We start from the raw sequence: 20703 nt of genomic DNA on the forward strand, positions 1-20703 counted from the left end.
ACCGCGCGTAAGAGACACAATTCTAAACTTGACTTTGATGGCACTGGCTCCGCAATTCCCCGTCTTTGAACCGAGTGACTTTGCTCTCTGGTTCCAAGTCAACCTGGTTGTCCTTCTGGCCAGTTTTAATCCTGGAAGCTTGGTTGTAATCCCCATGAATATCAGCTGTGACTCCTACCATGCCATGTAAGTGTGTTCTGGCTGTCTTTCAATGGTTCATCAACCCTGAAATGGAAGACATTGATGTAAAATGGTAGGACCACAGAATTGACCGTTCATTAACTCTCTCTTGTTTTTCCTAAGATTGAAAGGGCTTGATCAAAGTTTGGCATCTCTTCCACCTGAACTCACGCAGGGCATTGCTTCAAGCAGGGAAATTTTGATACAGAGAGTTCCAAAAGGTAAGTAATTATTCAGCATTTTCTCCATAAATAGGGTACTCGTTAGCACTACCGAACTCAAGCCGGGTTTTGATTCAACACGGTAAATCCTGATTCCGAGTCCCCTAAGTTTGTTGGCATCTCTTTATATCAGTGGTCTCCAACCCTGGTCCTGGAGATCTACAGGGTCTGCTGGTTTTTGTTTTTACCTTAAAATCAGAACCCAATTGAGACCCAAGACACCAGGTGAGTTGAGTTAACTGTGTAATCACCTGCCCTAATTGATTCATGAAGTGCAGATTCACTATGAAAACCAGCAGACCCTGTAGCTCTCCAGGACCAGGGTTGGAGGCCACTGCTTTATATCATATCACTATATTCTTTGTAATATTTACAGTAAATGCTTTTTTGTTGGACCTTATGGAATATCCTGGTAAAAAGAAACTTTGTTTACAAAATGTAATAGTTGTCATGAACAAATAAATTATTAATATAATATACATTTTGATAAAAGTAGAATGCACATAATATAAAGATTGGCCTGTAATTGATCAACATTTGTCCTTAATTTGACTGACATCTAAATGCAATTATTTCCATTTTTCTTCTCACATTTAGTTTGGGCTATTTGTTGTAGTGATTGCTGAAATCATCTGTCTGTGTTTATTTAAGAAAATAATAAAAATTATTCCATTAAATTGTTTGTCGGAGTTTCCGGAAGTGTCTGATTAAGACAAATGTTGGATCATATCTATTTTTTGTATCCCGAAGAACAACCGGTTTTTATTGTTTTCATCCTAATTGGGAAAGATGATTCAAATTCTGGTACTTGGGATGAAGAGGGGTGTGTTTGGGTTTCATCTTTTTGCACTCGTTCATTTTAGATCCAGGGAAGTGGTCATTGTACATTACACCCCAGAATCCCAGGGGATTATGGAATTTGTGGAAAACTGCAAAAATGAGGAAATAGTCAAAACCAGGCTGAATTCTCCCAGTAAAATCTGACAAATTTTGAGAATGTTAAGTTACAAGTAGCTGAACTACCTTATGCCTCCAAAGGGAATCACCCTTGTTTATCCCTGAATAAATTAGTAATTTCACATGATTTCTAGCAGTGGATACCACTTACATTCTTAGCAGCAATATGTCCCCACAGTGAGATTGTGAACATGCCATGATCAGGAAACATGGAGATTTTTATAGTTTTAATGGTGGAAATCAGAAAGAGGCCAATTTGTGAAGCTTAATTAATTTGAGTATTTAAATCTAGATGTCTTTGCAATGTAATACGTTCTCTATTGCGCCCTGGTGGCACAACATCCGTACCACCAGGCAAAGATCCATAATATTTTAAATGGGCCAAAAACACGCCGCAAATTCGAGACTCCTTTACAGCCAAAGCCACTCATTCCGTTATCAGCGCTCAGAGCAATAAATGGCAGTAAAATTAAAGGAGCCTCTCCACCCCTCCAGTCACTTATGAAACAGAAACCCACATCATAAAACCTATGTTTTATACTTTCTAGTTACTTGGTCTCATTTATTTTTTACATCAAAAAATATATACCCGTTCAGCTTTCAGAACAATACCTCAGATCACAAAATAAATCATTCTGAAAAAAGTTTTAAATGTCTATATATAATGTACTTACATTGCATTCACTTTCACTATATCCAATACTTGCATCTGTATGGTTCTCTTGTCTATGTACATGTTTCTGTAATCCAAAATGCCTCCGCTTGTATTCAAGCTAACGCTGTTAGCTAGGTCAGGCGCTATTTTAAACTCAATCTGACAAGTACCCATTTAGAACATAGCTTGTTTATCAGACCACCCCATGCTCTCTGTGTTACAGTAGTATTTTGTATAGCAGGCATTGGCTTATCTGAACAGCAAGAGGTGTACTTTAAAGCCTTCTTTGCTCATATTTATTAAGGGTTTGAAGAACTATTTTGGAGGGCACTACATGAGTGTGTGAATGTACAGTATATAGGCTATATTTTTGTTGTTACACTCAAGAGTAGAGTCCTGAGTAAAGAGTGGTTATATTAACTATGCATATAACCATTGTAGCTCTTACATAACTTATTTCTGCATTTTTCTGAAAAGGCTGCAAGGATAGCGCTCCCACACCAACTCCTAGTGATGGAGATCATGATGTAAGTGTGTTTCGCTTTTAATATTTTTTGTAATACAGTCAATACGAATAAAAGTTGACCATTACAAGTCATTAGATACATAGCATACATTTTTGTGTCAAATCTTTAGTCCTGTTCATGCAATTTATAATTTTGTTTCACTATTGAACAGAAGTGTTCTTTTCCTAAAATCTGCAAAATAGCCTAGTGAAATATCAATCATTTTAAATTATGACGGCATGTATAGTGGAATGTTTGCTAGAAACATATGGCTTGACTTGAAAAAAACACAATCATACATATAGTCTCACACACCATAAGAATAAAACATGAAAAATGTGCTTAATAGTTACATTTTTAAGTAACACAATAAATATTCAATTATTATATTTCATCATTAGCCGTACACAAGATTGACAGGAAAGACATTTTGATTGTATTTTTTTCACAGGTTTATTAGTAGTAGAATTATATTATAGTAACCTTGCAGCAGCAGATTTTCTATGGGTTGTATTTCAAAGATCTTACTGCATGGTCTAAGGAACAATGCACAAGTGCATTTAGGGCATGGCCAGATCCACTTTCAGCAGTTTAGTTTGAGCACAAAATAAGGCAAAAGGTCCAGAAGGGCAGAACTTGATGAGAAGTATTTATTATACAGCAGTTAGTTCCAACCGGGCATTGTGATTGGACATACAATCCATGAGTGTTGATACACAGTATAACATCACTCAGACCTCATCATCAGCTGGGATCAATCCACATTATGTTAGATTGATGTCAACCACATCAGAAACAGATTACTTTGTCAGCCAGCTAGCCTATATTTCAACTTTCACATTTTCACGCTTTGTTCTACGAGGTGTATTACACCAATTATCTCAACCCTGCATTTAAAAACAGTTGTGCACTTTAAAAAAAGTAAGTTTCTAACAACTAGCTATATTGAAACTACAAAGATTATGTTGTGCAGACAGGCTAGTATGGAAACTTAAGAGGTGTCAGAAAGCAACCGTTGTTGTAGCTTCAGTCATCCATTACCTTTTGGATGACTGATAGACCCGGGTTTAAATCCCACTTGGACTGAAGCAAACTTATAACTCATTGCACTGGCTTTCTGGCTAACTAAAAATAAAACATTTAAACTATTTCTTTTGTATCTGTAAAATCTTTTTGGGAAACTTGTTTATATTTCTGAAATCCAAATAAAATACACCCACACATTAGACAGTTCTGCTTTCAGCATTTTCACCGAGTTTAACGTTAGCAGCCTTTCTAACGAGACTGCAGACTGAGTTTATGACATTAGTACAGACGCAGACACTGTTCTGAAGCTAGCAAAGACTTTTGCATTTGGGTTACTGTCGCATTGTGCTGAGAGTAAGTTCTGAATGTATTAGGTCATACAACTTTTATTACGATACATCCCAAAATGACATAGTGAATCTGTCCGTCGATATACCCCCCTGAGAATTGTAATTGGCTCCCAAGAATCACCTATCCTGTCTAATTCTGCAGCAATGAGTTGGTGGCTTATAAATGAATAAAATAATTGCTTTTCCACCAGTTTTAGCATCACATATACTTTTATGTAAAGCATTTAGCATTTCATCTTAAATTTACCTGTAAATGGGAAATAACAATGTTTCAAAAAAGTCATTTCTATGTATCTCCCCTCTGTCCTATGCAAATATCTCTATTATATCTCTTCCTCTTAGCTGGACACCCTCTCTCCAGACCAGAAAGTTAACCTGCTACTAGACCCAAGAACTGGTGCTCTTGATAATGAAACTATTGTCCGGGAGGTGTTTGCAAGCTTGCTGAATTCCCCTCCTGACAGACAGCTTGAAATGTTCTTTGATGCTTTTGTTGATGCCACCAATCAGGTGAGAAGCTTGTTTAATGTTTTTATTTCTACAGGTAATGCTCAGATGCTTTGCAAATGGCTTATCTCTATGCTGCCTCTGTGTCTGATGTTATCATATTCTGTTCCATTTTTTAGAGAAACCTGACAGTCATCAGCAACACTGCTGTGAGAGACACCTTGCTTAACCTGACTCTGACTGCCCTGACTTCCATGTTCCACATCTTTGAACCAAACAACTTCACAGTGTGGTTCCAGGTTAATCTTGCTCTGCTTCTGCCAGGGATTAACTCTCACAGCTTGGCTGTCATTCCAAAGAACATTAGCTGTGACTCCTATCATGCTATGTAAGTTTCATCTGCTTCATTTTTGATCATATAGTATAATTATAGTTCTATGTCTGAGCAACAGGCATTATTCAACATGGGCTTAAATGGGAAGTCTTCTTTTCTTTTTTTCAGAATAAAAGGTTTTGGCAATGTGGTTGCCTCCTTATCAAATGAACAGTCTCAAAACATTTACAGCTTTGCCTTGAATTATTTGTCAGCCAGACCAACACAGGGTAAGCATATGTGGAGTTGCCTATCACAAGCCCTTTTGTTTAAAACATTTGAAGACATTTGAACATTTGAATTTTTAAAATGCACCCAGTCGTGTAGTCATATGTGATTATGAATTTCTAGGTTTTCATTAAATTTTACGATATCTTTACTCAATTTTAATGTATTTAATAATGCTCTAGTAGTTTATTGTATGTGTTTTATGATTATATGATTTTGTGCTGTATGTGTATGTGTTTGAAAAGCCCAGCTAGGGACAAGCATCGGAAATTAGCATATGCTATAAATGCTGTGATACATTGCATTGAATATTGTTTGTCAATAAGCTATGTTTAAATGTACCTGTCCCTATCAAATAAACATTAAATAAATAAATAAATAAATAAGACTGCTTCTGTATATGTGCCGGTCTATATGTGAGCATGTTTAACCCACTTGGTTTACTCTGTTCCAGGCTCCTCGTGTGTCCTTGTTGATGCTAACGACAGAAACTGGCTTGTACAGAATTTTGGACAATTCAGAGTTCATGCATCATACACTGACTTTCTAAAATTGAACAAGGATTTCAATGGAGTTAGTAATGTTTTACAGTCACTCATAAAATGTTACATTTTTGTTTGCTCAGGACATACTTTTAATACATCTTTCATTGACAATCTCCAGGTGGATATTGTTGATCTGCTGACGGAGACACATATTGCACAACTGGCTGCCACGCCTAGACAACTGAAAACATCCAAGGACGTCAACAAGATCATAGCTGCGATCCATCCTGCCAATTTTGGAGCTTTCTTCGACATTGTTTCCCCAGCCATTCAGGTATGAAGTTATATAAATTCAGTTATGTTGAGGCATATGTGACAGCAATTGATTAAGATCAAATGGGCTTTCTAGCTTGGATATTGCTCATCAATATCTTCAATCTAATGAAGTCCATGGTGGCCGAAACATCATTTTAAGCATTAAAAACATTTTTAAGTATTTCCTAAGAGCGAGCTTTTTTCTGCACCTTTAGTCAGTTGCTGACTAACTTTTATGTGTATAAGCAGCTAATTTCAAAATATGTTTTCTCACAGGAAAATGAAGCCAATTACTCATATGAAGTGAAATCTGCAATGCTCCAGGAGGTTATCGATAAAGGAAATCTGTCTGCCCCATCTATTGCAGATACCGAAATTCTGGTGTGGCTCAGAGTTAGGCTGAGCCCCCTGATTCAAAATCTGACAGCAAGTCAAGTGGCTGTTTTCTTTAATATTGTGCAAAACAGGAGTTGCAACACAAGCCAAGAAACGTAAGGACATAATTGTTCTATGCTGATACTGAGATAAATTATTATTCACTATGTGAAACATGTATTTACAAAGACTTACAGGACCAAAGTCACAGGACTGTCCAGAAGCAAATCTGCTGTTATTGTATATGGGTACAGTGCCCTGGAGGTGACATCGGATGAAAACTTGGGAAAATAATGCTTGCAAGAGCAATGAATACCTTCTGGGAACAAACCCTTGTATCCTCTTAGGGTTAACAGTAACAATTGAGCCTTTTATTTTAAATGTATTCTGCTTACATTTAGCTCTATTCATATAATAGAAGCTTTGTGTAAAATGTATTACTTTTTCCACAGTGTGAATTTACTGGATTCTGTCCGATCTACCTTGAATGAAGACACAAAAAATGAAATTTTCAGCAAGATACTGTTTTCACTCAAAGGTACTGACAGCAGAGGAATATGGCTTTTAAATTTGAGTAAATTAATTTTTAAAAATGACAACTGTTTTTCAATAAGGGAAACCAATGGTCAATTCTCCACACAGGCTGGGGTCTTCTATATGTGCTGTTTTCTTGTCCGGTCGGTCTGAAGATGCTCCTTTTTCTGGTTGGAAAAGTTTGTTTGCTCCTTGGAAAAGTGTGTTTTGCTGGAGATTCTTGTGGTTAGCCAACACAGCACTGGGTGTAAGCTAGGTTCCATGTGAGTTATGGCCTGAGTTGGCATTGCCTAATTATGGTGGAAAGTAACTGTTTTGTTCTGCAAGCCTTGGAATTTAGGATAGTTTCACAGAGTTGTGGAGATAGCTAGGCCTTTGGAAGTTCCACAGGGTGCGAGGACTCCAAGGACAAAGTCCTAGCTCCTGGCCTAGGGCAGGGAGAGGCAGACAATATTCGCTCAGTTTTATTACCTGGTTTTAAATTGAATGGCCTGTTACAAGTTTCCGGCTTACAGGATTGGTTCAGTATAACCAGATGTCACACTGGGGGCGGTGTTGTTGACATGACTTGCATTTCCTGTGGAATGTTTGGAAATGTAGTTCAGTTGTTCTTACAAATCCATCTCTAATTTATAATCAGTCCAGTACTTAACGCTGATAGCCATGATTTTTGGTAGTAATCATTGTAATCCTGAAATAATTTTTAAAAACTTTGTTTTTTTCGTTCTTCAGTTTTCTCAAATTGAGATAATGGGCCTCATTTACAAAACTTTAAAAGAATTATTCTTACTTTCGTGCTTGAAAATGTTCCTACGAAAAAAAAAATACAAGATTCATGACATGTGCAGATCTTTGTTTTTGTGCATATCCCAGGAGTATGAGATGATGAAGGCTGGCTGTTTGTGAGTTTTATGCACAATCCTGTTCATGTTTTGCAATTTGCATGGAAACAGCCATGGAAACAGCCATGAACAAATACAGATAAGAAAATAATCATGAATGCCGAAATGTTCTTGGAAACATTCTTACACGCAGTTTTGGATCAAATGTGATTGTACACATGGTTCATGAATGAGGCCCATTGATGGCAGCATTAGATATTGTTTTTATCGCCATAATAATAAGTTGTTTTATACCATGATTTTTGTTTCTATACAGAACCAACACCAATTCATTGCTATGAAAAGGGCAGTTTCTATTTGTTCCTGAGAAGCACTTTTGTTCACTTTGGAAATCCTAACCTTACAACCTTCCTGTCTCTAATGCCAAGCCATCGTAAACCTGAGGTAATAAAATAAAATTGTTTATGTTTCATTTTAACCTACATTCTCAGCATGGCAGGCTTTGTGTGCTAGCAATGGAAATGTGCTGTTTTGTGTTGTAGCTGATCAACTCCATCCAGCCATCTGAGCTCAGTAGCTTCCTCAGTCACCCAAAAGTCATTGACAAAGAGGCAGAACTGTGCATAATCTTCAATAACTACAACAGGACTCCTGACTTCTTGGAAATGGTAAGAAAATATTTTATGTTTGATTTTGGATATTCATCTGAAAAGTCGTATCACTGAATTATGATATAAACTACTGGTCTCTAAACTATGACGTGAGGGCAAAGTCTTGCCCTTATAATTGTTCTGACAGGCCTGCCGCTTGTGATGTAGAAAATTAATTTTGGCAACGCACTGCAATCAAACATCAGCCATAATCGAAGGATCAAACACACCAGCCTGCTCATCTTTGATATCTAAACTGTACAGGCTTGTCTAATATTTACATTTCTGTACATATCCTAAAACTTATTTGCCTTTTCAGCAGGGGGATATTCCTGATGATGCGAGAAGATCAATCTTGCCCTGTGTCTGGCCTTTAGCTCTGAGCAGTGAGAATGAAACAGAGGTTGATCTTTGGTTTGAGAAGAGACTGAAGCTGTACCTGACATTCCTCACTAAGGATCTCATCAGCTCTACTGAGACACTGAATGCCAAATGTCTGCCCTTTAGGAAAATGTAAATGTCCATCACTGTTGTTTTTGTTTAGTGCTCATGTCTGGAATACTGTTTGCTAGCTACATCTTGTTTGTTGTTCCAAATGGATTGACAGGCGATGGTGGAGTTACTACCTGTAGTTTTAACAAGTTAAATTAATCCAGGGGGGAAGCACACATTCTTTGGTTGCTGCACCACAATCTTTTGCGACAGTTACCCATTCAGTGTCTTCTCACTGACTGTCGAGTGCAAGCGTAATAAATAGGCTAAGCATGCACCCCTGCCAAGTTTTGTGTCTTAATCTATATTTCTGTTTGCATAGTGTCTCTGTTCTAGGAAACAATTCCAACTATAATAGCTCAGATTTTGGACAGGAAGATGTGTACAAGACCATTAAGTCCTATCTCAGCACAGGTGAGTCTTTTTTGAACAAGGGAGGTATATCATGTGAAGGATATTGTATTACAAACCTGTTCAGCCTCTGATTGAAATAAAACCACTGATATGTTATGGTATGTTAAATTCAAACCCTAACATTAATGAGTACTATGATGATTTTTTTTTTTCATTTTCCTTAGGCACAAAGCCCAGGTGTTATAATGCTTCAGACCCACAGCTGAATTCCACTGCTTGGTTTGCCAATTACATTGGCGTCTTTGTGACCTTCATTTCCCTGACTGATCTCAACACATTCGTCTCCACTGACCAAGTACACTTAACAGACATGCTTTAGTAGTCAAATTGAATTAATGTAATAACAAAAAGAAACTGAATGGTTAAACTGAAAGTAATAGCCAGCACATGACTAGAGCTTGATTTCACTATGTTTAGTAGTAACTTTTATCATTAGAAAACATGCCTGATATTTTCTGAATATTCAAATGATTTAATGCGGAATATATAAAAATAAAATGTGTGTGTGTTCCCTGTATAACAGATTAACATCTTTTTGGAGGATCCAAAAAATATCCAGATTTTCAACAACCCAGCCATACCTGAGAATGTCACTTCTTTTTACACATTACAAATATACACACAGAACCCCAACTTTAGTCCCCTTTTGTAAGTTCCTTTCTCAAGACTTCTGTAAATTAGTCTCAGACAGTGCTCTCTACTAGATATGCTCTGTTCTAGACCTGTTATTTATGTGCTGTCAGATTGCATAGTTATATCCAGACATATTGTTTTAACCATTGGTTAAAAAATGAAAAAAGGAAATGGGAAAAGGTCTGGGCACAGTAAAAATAGTTTCATAAAGTTTATTGCTCAGCACAGTAACATGATCAGTGTTTTGACCCACGCTGGATCTTCATCATACTCTCCTTGTGAAGACCCTCTGTGGAGCAAAATGTGCTCATCATGTTGTGAATGTTTCATATGTTTCACATGATATGTGAAATGTATCGTTTGTTACACAGTGGTCAAAGAATCATGGCACTAGTAAAGAATATTATATAAGGCATATAATATAGTGTGTAGTATAATTATTAAATACGTAGGATATCCTATTTATGTAAAGGGAAATGCTTTCATTTTCACCTTTTTTTCTTTCTTGTAGACTTCCTGGAAAATTTCTTTGTGAAGTCCCAAGCTCAGCATATATGTCACTGAACCAAGATGAGAGTATTGCCATCTTGGACGTTCTGAACAACTTCTGCAACGATAGCGCTGATCCCGAGGTAAGCTTTGCTACTGTCAAGAAATCCATCAAATCATCTCGGTAAACAATAAAATTAATAGCAATGGCAACCAGATTGTGTTTCAGTATTTATTAAAGTGTGTGAACATCACTGCCTCAGGCATTTTTCAAGTTAATCAGCCATGTTGACTACAGGATTGAAGTTAGGATTCTTTCAATTACATGCTCCAAATGTCATAATCCCTTCAAATTTCTTGCAATACATTTCTTTTAGGTATCTGCAGCCTTGGCAGAAAATTTTGTAACCATCAGCAAGGTGGCAATAGAATCTTTAGGACAGCAGAGTACCGGACTAACAGCTGGACAGATTAAAGGAACTCCGCCATCTGTTCTCCTGTCATCTCTTCAAACGCTAAGTAATGTCCAAGGCTGGAACCAGGGACAGTCCAGCTCACTTGTACGGGCCCTAACCACTGGCGGCTTTAAGGTAACATAGTTCTACATGGTGTGTGGTATTTCAGTTTCTTGGCCGTCTGCATGCATTGTTTGATCTTTTCTGCACAAATTTGAAAATATGTGGTTGTTATTGTTATTGTTTTACAATAAGAAGATATTTTTCATCAACAGATTAAGGATGCCACCTCCTTGCTGTCACTGGGAACAATAGTAGGAGGTGTTCCCTCTGCCAGTTTTACCAGCATTCCCCCTTCTGAACTTATCAGTACTGCTCAAAATCCAACCTTTATCAAGAACATGAAAAATGCCCCAAAGATTTTACAGAACACCTATGTCAGCAAGGTGAAATGCTTGACTTACTGAACATTGCAAATTCTGATTTTGAAAATGAATAAAATATTTATTTTATTTATCTACAGTTTTGCCAATGCTTAATTATTATCCCTTCCCTTTTTTCTGGCTGTTTCTGAAGATTATCACGGTAAACCGAGACCCAAATATTGTGCTACAAAATGTGCCTGATGAAATGGCTGCTGAAATCCCAAGCGTTTTGCTAACTTTCTCTCAAGGACCTGTGGAAGTACAGAAAATAAATCAGAAAACATGGACTCAAGACCAGGTATTGTTAAAATTTAACCAGCTCACTTTTTAAGATGTCTGCCTGCTGAAGATATTCACATATCCCCCATTATAATAATAATAATAATAATAATAATAATAATAATAATAATAATGAGCACAAATAGTGATGGCTATGTTGAATACAGACCAGGAGTTGTTGCTAATGTGCAACGTTTTACCACATTTCACCTTGATACAGTGTTAAATTGAACAAGATTTTTCTCACTACATACAGTATACATGCATTGTAAACAATGTAATTAAATACAGTGCAGTTCATAGCCTACATATTTAAACAGTGACAAAATTTTAGTAGTTTTGGCTCAGTACTGCAGTGTATTGGATTTGAAAAACAATGAATATGAGGTTAAATTGCCGACTGTCAGCTTTCATTTGAAGGTATTTATATCCACATCAGTTGACGCTTGTGGGAATTACAACCCTAAAATGAAAGCTGACAGTCTGCACTGTAACCTCATATTCATTGTTTCATTTCAAATCAAATGTGGAATACAGAGGCAAAACAACAGAAATTGTCACTGTCCAAATACTTATGGGCTGCACTGTGTTAGACTCTTTAATTGCAAAGAAAGTAATTCCATGGTTGTTGGAACAGGCAACATATCTGAGTTTGAAAGTTCATCTTTTGACCTAATGCTTTTTTTTAGGCTTCTGTGTTCTTTGAAAAAGTCGCACATGGCAGTAATGATTCTGAAATGTAAGTTTGTTCAGAAATTATGTGTGATTCAGCTTACAAGACACAGTTAAATTTTTAAGCATATAAGTATATATTTATTGCACAGTCTACATTATCAGAAATGTTTTTATCATTGCAGACTCACACCATCTGTGTTGCAAGGATTTTCCTGTAGTGGAGTACGAACTGTTGACTTTTCAAAGGTCAGGAAACTTATCAGAGCTTGCAGGCCAAGGCAAAATCGAAGGAAGGTGGTGCTGAAGGAGAGTCAAGTAAGTATTAAAAAAAGCACCTTAAAAAAATGTAATAATTGAAATTAAACAAATAATGCTAGTTCTAACTCTTTCTATTATTCATATTTTCTTGAAGCTGTTCTTGAAGCTCGTATCTGTCATTAAACCCTGTCTCCATAACTGTCAGAATCAACCCTTCAATTTAAATATAGGACATTTTAAAATCAATTCTTTGCATCAAATTATTGTAATTAATAAACATTCCTAAAAATGCTAAATAGCATCTGCCACTATATCCATTCCACAATAGATTAACAATGTATTCAAGTTAAGTTATTAGTTTAATGCAATGAAGTTTAAAATCAAGATGCATTAACATACTGTTTTACAGCTGACCTGCATGTACAATTATATCAAAAATGACGGGCCAGAGATCTTTACCGATTACCCATCAGATATGTTGCTGTATTACAAGTAAGTTGATTAAAGTGTGGCATCTTCTCTTGTGAGTAAACATAGGTGACTGTTCTGGACAGAGTACTGACTACTTTTTGGTCAGTGCTGTGTAATCTTATCATCTGTGCACAGGGGTTTTGCCCTTTTTTACAATTTACATTTTATTTTTACACTGAACATTTTTGAATATGAAAATATAATCTGTAATAAATACATGAAATCAAATACAAATATGAGACTGAACTTGTGTTTTTAGGGGGGACATGCATTTGTTCAGTGTTTATGGTTGTCAAATGTGGTATTTTTCTTTTTCAGTTATGAGAAGGTGGGACAAGTCCAATGCAATTCATACTTTACAGCAACTGGGGCAGCAGACTTCAGTGTCTTGTCCAAAGTATTGAACAAAGAAGCTCATTTGTTGAACAATGCAAAAGGCTGTCTGGTGAGTATTATCAGTAGAAGCATAACTGAACATAAATGGAGTCAATACCTTTTTGTGACCAAATGTTGTTCAATCAAAGGCAAATAAACCTTCCCAGATTAACCCAGTTTATCACAACACAGTAGTTTTTCACTGTGTAATGAGCTGGCATGGGAGTTCAGATATTAGCCAATATGAGGTTTTTACTGTGAAACTCATGACCGATCAGTCCAAGATGAAGCAGAGAAATTTAATATTGAGGCCAGTCTTGAGTCCAAGAACAGTCTTCAATACTACAGCTCTGCATATTTCTGTTAATAGCACGTAAATGGCTTATTATGTACCGAGATCAGGTGGCAAAACCTACAGGAAAGATTTGTGATTAAAGAAACTAGAGGTGACAATTCATGAATCCATGTGGCAAGCCTGGATGCATGTGGGGGTGTGGGGGGGAACTGATAGAAGGTTGATCGTTAAGCATGGACATTTCAATCCATTGGGATTGAGCTGAATCTGGGGGTATATTTGAAAACAAGGTGGTTTTGTGTTGCTATCATAGTACCACAGTAAGCCATAAATGAGAGATTTGAATATGCAGAAAATGGTGTGTGTGTGTGTGTGTGTGTGTGTGTGTGTGTGTGTGTGTGTGTGTGTCTGGTATCACATACACCATATATCTCAGCTTTAAATGTAAAAAAAGTAATCTGTCCAACAATATACTCACTATCTGTTAATATACACATGCTACAATTGGTCCTACAACCAAAGTATTGATATCAATATGAAACATTGTCACAGGACAACACTCTATCTATACATCTTGCACAAGCAAAATGAGCACTGTAACAAAAACGTTTGTTTATTTTGAAACACATAAATCCAGTTGATCTATTCGGCCAGATAATCAAATTATGCCACCTTTTGTGCCACCTATTAAAATATAGAAAGAAATAAAAATGTTTTAAAAACTGTACAGTATGTAATATGCAATTACTGGTATACTTTTCAAGGCAACCTCATTTTCAGTATCCAGTCATCTTACTTGGGCCACCGTACATTTTTATATTTAAAACGTAACACTGATCTACAACAAAAAATTTGTCTATGTTGTTTTTGTCCTGCCATATTGATTTTATGAACATATGCAGTACTGTGTATAATGCTCAGAGCTCCGATTCAATTTAAAAATCTGAAAAGCTCCATTTTTAAAAGGGGTCTTGAAAAACAATTTTCTGATATAAGTAAATAAAAGTAAATAAATAAATAGTAAATAAAAGACATCGTTAGACCATTAAGGTTTTTTTAAATTAACATCCATGCAATGAACATTTACGTTTTTCCAGGGTATAAGAGGAACAAGCATCAACAGAACAAATGTGGAAATACTGGGCAACATGTGTTGCACACTGGACGGGTCCTACATTGAGAACTCTGACCCCTTGATCCTGGAGAAACTTAAGAACTGCAAAGACCTCTCTGAAATACAGATTGCATCTGTGCAGAAGGTTTTGTTGACTGGAAACACTAAGTATGGGTATGTAGACATGATAACCTCCAATATGTAAACATTGACAATAAATAGCTTCCAGTATGTAAACATGGACTACTACATTCAGCAAGAAATTCACTCCTCTTATACTCTTAATAGATATGCTTTCCCATAGTTCAAAATTGTTAGGCTATCCGTTCCATTTTAATTTTAAGATTTATCTTCTTTTGAGTTTTTATTTATTCTGTTTTTAAAATATATGATGATGTAAATTATGCAATCCAATAAATGTAGTCCACTAATTATATTGGGAAAGTATTGACATTTTAAAATTGCAAAGCATAATGCAGTGGTGTATAGCTGAAAAACTAACAGCAAACAGCAGAAACTTTAAGCAACACCTTTTGTGTCAGCAGGAGTTCCTTTGTTCTTTTACAATTAAGACATCTGTTTTTTACATCAAAAAGTGCAGTGTGCCCAAAATGAAAACAATGAATTTTAACTAAAGTTAGTTCCATAGATTCACAATATACTTAGTAGCTTCACTTCAATGCTAATTTTTTTTTGTATATACCCTTTATTTCGGTAACTCAGAAATGCTTCCACATGGAATCGCCAAACCCTGGAAGACCTTGGAATACTTCCACTATACCTAACAAAAGATTTCTGGGATAGATTTGATAGTGTAAGTCACTTTTTATTTATCTTGAATTAAGCAAAAAGATCTTCACATTTCAACATCACAAAGACTCAAATGTTTTTTGTCTGTGTTAACAGTCAGTGAAAAGGAAATTCCTCAAAGTATACCTGCCACAACTCAGGAGAAACAAGACAGAGAAGAAAAAACTGAAGAGCTTGTTCAAACAGTCAAATTCTGTGAGATCTGTGAGATCTAAACGTGCAGCAGGTGCAATTATCTAATTATCTAATTATATATATATATATATATATATATATATATATATATATATATATATGGCCAGCTAACCTAACATTTTGCTTTTAATTGTTTTCATTATTTTTTCATTATATTTACAGGGTGCACTATTGGCAACATTACCCAGTCTACTATAAGTGATGGAGCATTTCCTTTTGGGTATGATGCATCCCAGTTTGATCTCTGCCTGGATGTCAAAATTGTGAAAGATAATTTGGAAGCTCTCACTGAAAAGGTTGCTAATGCAGACTTTCAGAAAATAATTTTGGCCAAATTAAATCAGGTAAAAGTGGTTATAATACATAATTGTATCTCTTTTCATTATTGTGAATGAAACAGCCAATGTCATTACTGTCAATGATGATGCTGAGGTTAAAAGTAGTAAGCCTTAAAAAAATAACACTAATATAGTGGACTGTGCTTGAAGTATACTGTTCTTTCTCAGGCATACCCCACAGGCATTGCAGATGAGCAGGTTCAAGTTCTTGGGCCAGTTTCTCGTGTAGCCTCAATAGATGACATTAACAACTGGAATGTCACCAGTCTTGATACTCTTGCTGCTCTCATGCTGACAGAAGATGGCCAATGGGAGTCAGATCAGGTAATTTGTTGTTTTACAACATTTCTTGTGATCTTTCTTACTACCTAAAGTTTAAGACACCTCACACAGTGTTAAAACATTAAAATAACGATGCACCACAGAATGTGATGTATATACACGTGATTCGTTATGAAACACTGACATTATTCACAGGCTCCTGGCAGCTCATTTGTCCAATTTGACTTTTAGAGTAAGGCCATCATCACAAAATACTTAAGCACTGCGGGCAACAGTCTGGGGACTGCTGAATTGAATGCAGTAGGAGGGGCAAACCTGTGCTCGCTAAATACCAGTGTCCTGAAACGTATCACCCCAAGCAGCTTGAGGTGAGAATGATGCTCACTAATACGAGATGTGTGCCAAAGGTATTGGTATCTGTACTATAGCACAAATGTATTGACACATGGTCTTTCTCTTAAGCGAGGCCAATGCTTTGGACATTTCGTCTTGCGTCCCTGAGCAGAAGAAAGAGATCTACCGCATCGCTAACAGCTCCTTCAGCGCTTTGAGTACTGATACTGGTGCTTTTTTCCAGCTCATCAAATCCTATCTTGGTGAGATTTTATCTTTGGCTGAATGTCATCCTCTATGTGGGTGGTACCTGAAAAACAAGTTATAATTCTTGTTTCATGTTTTTCATTTTTTTCTTTTCCTCAAACTTGTCATGCCACAAACTGCTAGACCTGCAGTTTTCATAGTTTCATATCATGCTCAGTCAGAGGAGAATAGTATTTTTTTAAATTATTTTTTTAGTTTTAAAATGCTATATGTTATATGAATATCAACATATAAACACATAATTTTAGTTATTAACAATAAGATGTTATAGTAATATTAAATACACAGTGTATTGATAACTACTGTATATCTATCTGTATTTTACATACAGAATATTTGCCAAATATTTTCATTTATTCGTTTAGGTGGTGCCCCCATAGATGACATAAGAAAAGTGTCTGCCCAGAACCTCAGCATGGATATAGAAACTTTGAAGAGTCTCAACCAGGATGTTCTCTTGGTCAGTGTGGAATTAATTTCAAACTGTACTAAATCAAGAGATGAACACAGTTATCAATAAAATTTTATTTTTGATTTTGTCTCATGAAACAGTTTTCACAGTATATGTTGTTTTAGTGACTGTTTGGATTTGTTTACATTTGTAAGAATGTCTTGATAGTGCTATGAAATGTATAGATCAGAAAATTTATAATATAGTGTGATCAATAATATAAGAAGGCTTTTCCTCCTAATAAAATACCCTTAATCTAAAGCCACCATCAGCATTGTGAACACATTAACAATACTAATTCAACAAGTAAGTGTCCCATTTATAATTTTCTCTTGATTTTGTAGAATCTCACAGTGGATGAGGTCCAAGGACTTCTAGGCAACAGCTTAGCTGATCTGAAAACCTTTGAGAATGATACCATCGTACAAGAATGGGTCGGATTGCAGTTTCAGTCAGAGCTCAACAGGTTAAATCTGAATCTCATTGGTGGAAAACAAGACCCTCCCTCTCCTACAGTGGCAGGGCTCAATAGCAATGCCACGGCAATGAACAACGCAACAGAAACAACAACAACAACAACAACGGTAACTATAGCAGCAAGCACCTCTGCATCAGGTAAGAACTCTCCAGTTCGTTTAATTCAAAAAGAGTTTACTTATGTTTTCTGGTGTCCTATTTACTGTTAGTGAGAATGCACCATTGGCTACTAGGATATGGAATACCCTTCCATATAATAATCATGGAATAATTATTTTCAATCTGTCTTTAGGCAATGAAACAAGTAGCAGCAGTACACACCCTAGACCAAGCAGTGCATTTCTCCCCTTCTTCCTGTGGTTGATGATCATCAAGCAGCTGTAATTTTGGAGTACTTCGAAGTCTCTTGCTCACTGATGAACATGATAAGTAGAACAAAGGAAACCATTTACCTGAACATTTGCAAAACTGATTAATATATTTCTCTGGTTTGGGCTCTCTTCTGCTATGTATTTTTGGATGTTGCTTGTACATTGTTGTCGAATTACAACTGATTTTAATTGATACTTTCAGAACAGTGTACTTTGTAGATTAATCATCGCAGTGTGCTTTTGTGGTGTTTGCGACTCTGAGTAAAATGGAATATTGATGCAGCTCCCTCAAGAGGAAAAAATAATAGTCTTCATTCCCATATAGTCCATATGAACATGTTCCTCAATGTTTGGTTTTCTCATTGAGTTGAAGACAAACTATAGAGCCCTAAACTCAGCTACTACACTAAAAACAAAAATTCTGTATTGTTCTGAAATGTAATAAAGATATGTATTATTTATGATTTCTATCTTCTTCAAAGAATGAGTTACAGTTGGAGGCCCATTGTGTTAATTTGAGGCCCATTGTGTTAAGTGAAATCTCTACTATGTAATCAGTTATACACATAAAACTTGAATGATTAAGCATATGCTCAATTCCTCCCCACTCCTACTTTATAATGTATCTTTGCACATAAAGAAATAAAGGTATTATACAACCTATTAATATTTTGTATTTTGTCTTGTCCATTTGTATAGTTTAGAGACTTGTGAGCATGGTCGCCTGGAAAATAATAATACTGTAAGACCACACCTATTTGTCACAGTTCTCTAATGCTTGGCCAAAATTTTGCTGAGGTTGAAATGCTGTCTACCAAGTATGGAAGTACAACCATTTTAAACATATAAGCACTACTGGTGGTGCAATCGTAGTATGGATTATAAATTTTGTTTTTTGAGGATGTTGTGGAGCTATGTCTTCTATGAGCAAGCGAACATCACGTTAAAAGTTTAAACCTCATAAAATTATTCTAAGAGGCATAGCTCTGTGTTAGCTGACCACTCCCTGAACCCCTTCCTTAGTTACTGTTGCTTCCTCATTAAATCTTTTACCTGTGAAAAACAAACCCCCCACCTTTGCCTCTATCAAGCAGTAAGATTCTAATTTACCATACACAAGTTGTATTTCACAATTGCACTTTGCTAGAAGATACCTTTACTACATGCACTATCCTAATATATATATTTTTTTTAAACATGAGTTGGGTATTAGAAACATTGTATTTCTATGGCATTTATAATGTAGCCTCCTGTGCCACCAAATTGGTTGATTTTGTGTATTTATTGCATGATCTTACATTGAAAATAGGCCTGGTTTATTTTTATGTAAACTAGATTCTAGGAAATGGTTGCATATGCATCAAAACACGATGTCCAGCTATATAAAGGGGCGTACTGATCGCCCTCTTCTCCACCCGGATTCCGATTCCCCTCTCCCACACCTTCTATCTATCCTATGTTTTCCTGCTCCCACCCCTGCCATGCCCCCCCCCCCCAGCCCGAAAAGAACACTCTCTACCTTCCCTTCTACATGTCATTTCTTGTGTTATGGTCCTAGCATTGCACTCTCATTAATTGCTGCTTGGGATGTTTCTGATTTACGAATCTATGGCTTTTCCTTGTGCACGATTCATAAGTAACTCTGATTAAGTGAGAGTAAATAAGTCAGTATGGCTGTTATTGTGTATTGAACTTTTCAGTAGTTTGCCACTTTTGGCAGGATGTAACCAAAGACGAAGCACTTTGATGGCAAAATCTAGATGACATATAGTGTTGAAAGCAATTGTGCACTATGCGAGCCCCAGCAGACGAGTGCTAAATTAGGCTACTATATGCAGTTAAATGCAAATGTATTGGGGCAGTGACATAAGTCTACTTTTTTGGCCCTGAAAAACTGCTTGGGGTTGCTTTAACAGGGAGTTTGGGGTCATTGTCCTGCTGCAAGGTGAAGCGCTGTCCAATTCGTTTTCTTCCAATTCACTTAATCATTAAAGACGGGAGAGCCAGTTCCAGTGGCAGCCATGCATGCCCAAGCTATAACACTACCTTCACTATGTTTCACACACGAGGGGGGAGTGCTTTGGGTCATGAGCACTTAATTTATCCATGTTTTCCTCTTTCCATTTCTATCAGTAGGACTTTGTTCCTGCTTTCCTGGCATTGACACTTATTTGGCCCTCATGTTGAGAGACAACAGCAACGGACTCCAAATACAAATTCCAAACCTAGAATCAAGTGTTCACCTTTTGTTGGCTTTCTTGTGCCTAAGATAATGATGCAAAGACCCACAGCTGGCCAAGAAACAACTAAGTGTCCACTTACTTTTGCTCCCCTATAAAGGGGGACTCTGTACAAAAAGAGCTGTAACAGATCACCCAATATACATGTAAATGCGCTCAAACTAATGCTAACACTCCACACTTTAAGCCCATATTCATTGTTTTATTTCAAATCCAATGTGGTTCTCAGTATGAATTAGTAGATCCAGTAAGTAGATCTGATCTTTTTATGGATGGGACAAATGGTGTTTTGACCAATTTTCTAATATCCTAATATTCTAATATTGTAAAATAAATGGCAGCAATACTCTATAATACTTTGTTTGATAAATTTGAGTTGGAGGGAGGGTTGCCAGATTCCTATGATTGAATGTATTTTTA

At 36.4% G+C, this 20703-nt stretch overlaps 1 protein-coding gene across 1 annotated transcript; it reads left to right on the plus strand.

The window, feature by feature from the left end:
• Positions 1-6: 6 nt before the first annotated feature.
• Positions 7-18710, plus strand: LOC135248138 (uncharacterized). The gene is made up of 34 exons (XM_064322415.1): positions 7-186; positions 304-401; positions 2491-2540; positions 4238-4405; positions 4522-4730; positions 4845-4945; positions 5398-5516; positions 5607-5762; positions 6020-6234; positions 6571-6656; positions 7811-7938; positions 8037-8162; positions 8464-8657; positions 8959-9050; positions 9215-9345; positions 9574-9698; positions 10195-10315; positions 10550-10762; positions 10903-11073; positions 11204-11350; positions 12021-12070; positions 12189-12321; positions 12674-12756; positions 13054-13180; positions 14503-14693; positions 15243-15333; positions 15426-15555; positions 15687-15868; positions 16031-16186; positions 16376-16512; positions 16607-16740; positions 17110-17204; positions 17540-17810; positions 17965-18710. The coding sequence occupies exons 1-34, from the start codon at positions 38-40 to the stop codon at positions 18054-18056; spliced, it is 4671 nt and encodes a 1556-aa protein (XP_064178485.1). The 5' UTR covers positions 7-37; the 3' UTR covers positions 18057-18710.
• The last annotated feature ends 1993 nt before the right edge of the window (positions 18711-20703 follow it).

Source organism: Anguilla rostrata, chromosome 2 (genome assembly GCF_018555375.3).
Source record: "Anguilla rostrata isolate EN2019 chromosome 2, ASM1855537v3, whole genome shotgun sequence".
NCBI lineage: Eukaryota > Metazoa > Chordata > Actinopteri > Anguilliformes > Anguillidae > Anguilla > Anguilla rostrata.

What these genes read in the sequence shown, in the direction of transcription:
- LOC135248138 (XM_064322415.1), top strand. Translation starts at nt 38, where the DNA reads ATGGCACTGGCTCCGCAATTCCCCGTCTTTGAACCGAGTGACTTTGCT. An exon ending in GTCAGCCAGACCAACACAGG is followed by an intron (nt 4,946 to 5,397) that starts GTAAGCATATGT and finishes ACTCTGTTCCAG; the next exon opens with GCTCCTCGTGTGTCCTTGTT. An exon ending in ATCACCCCAAGCAGCTTGAG is followed by an intron (nt 16,513 to 16,606) that starts GTGAGAATGATG and finishes CTTTCTCTTAAG; the next exon opens with CGAGGCCAATGCTTTGGACA.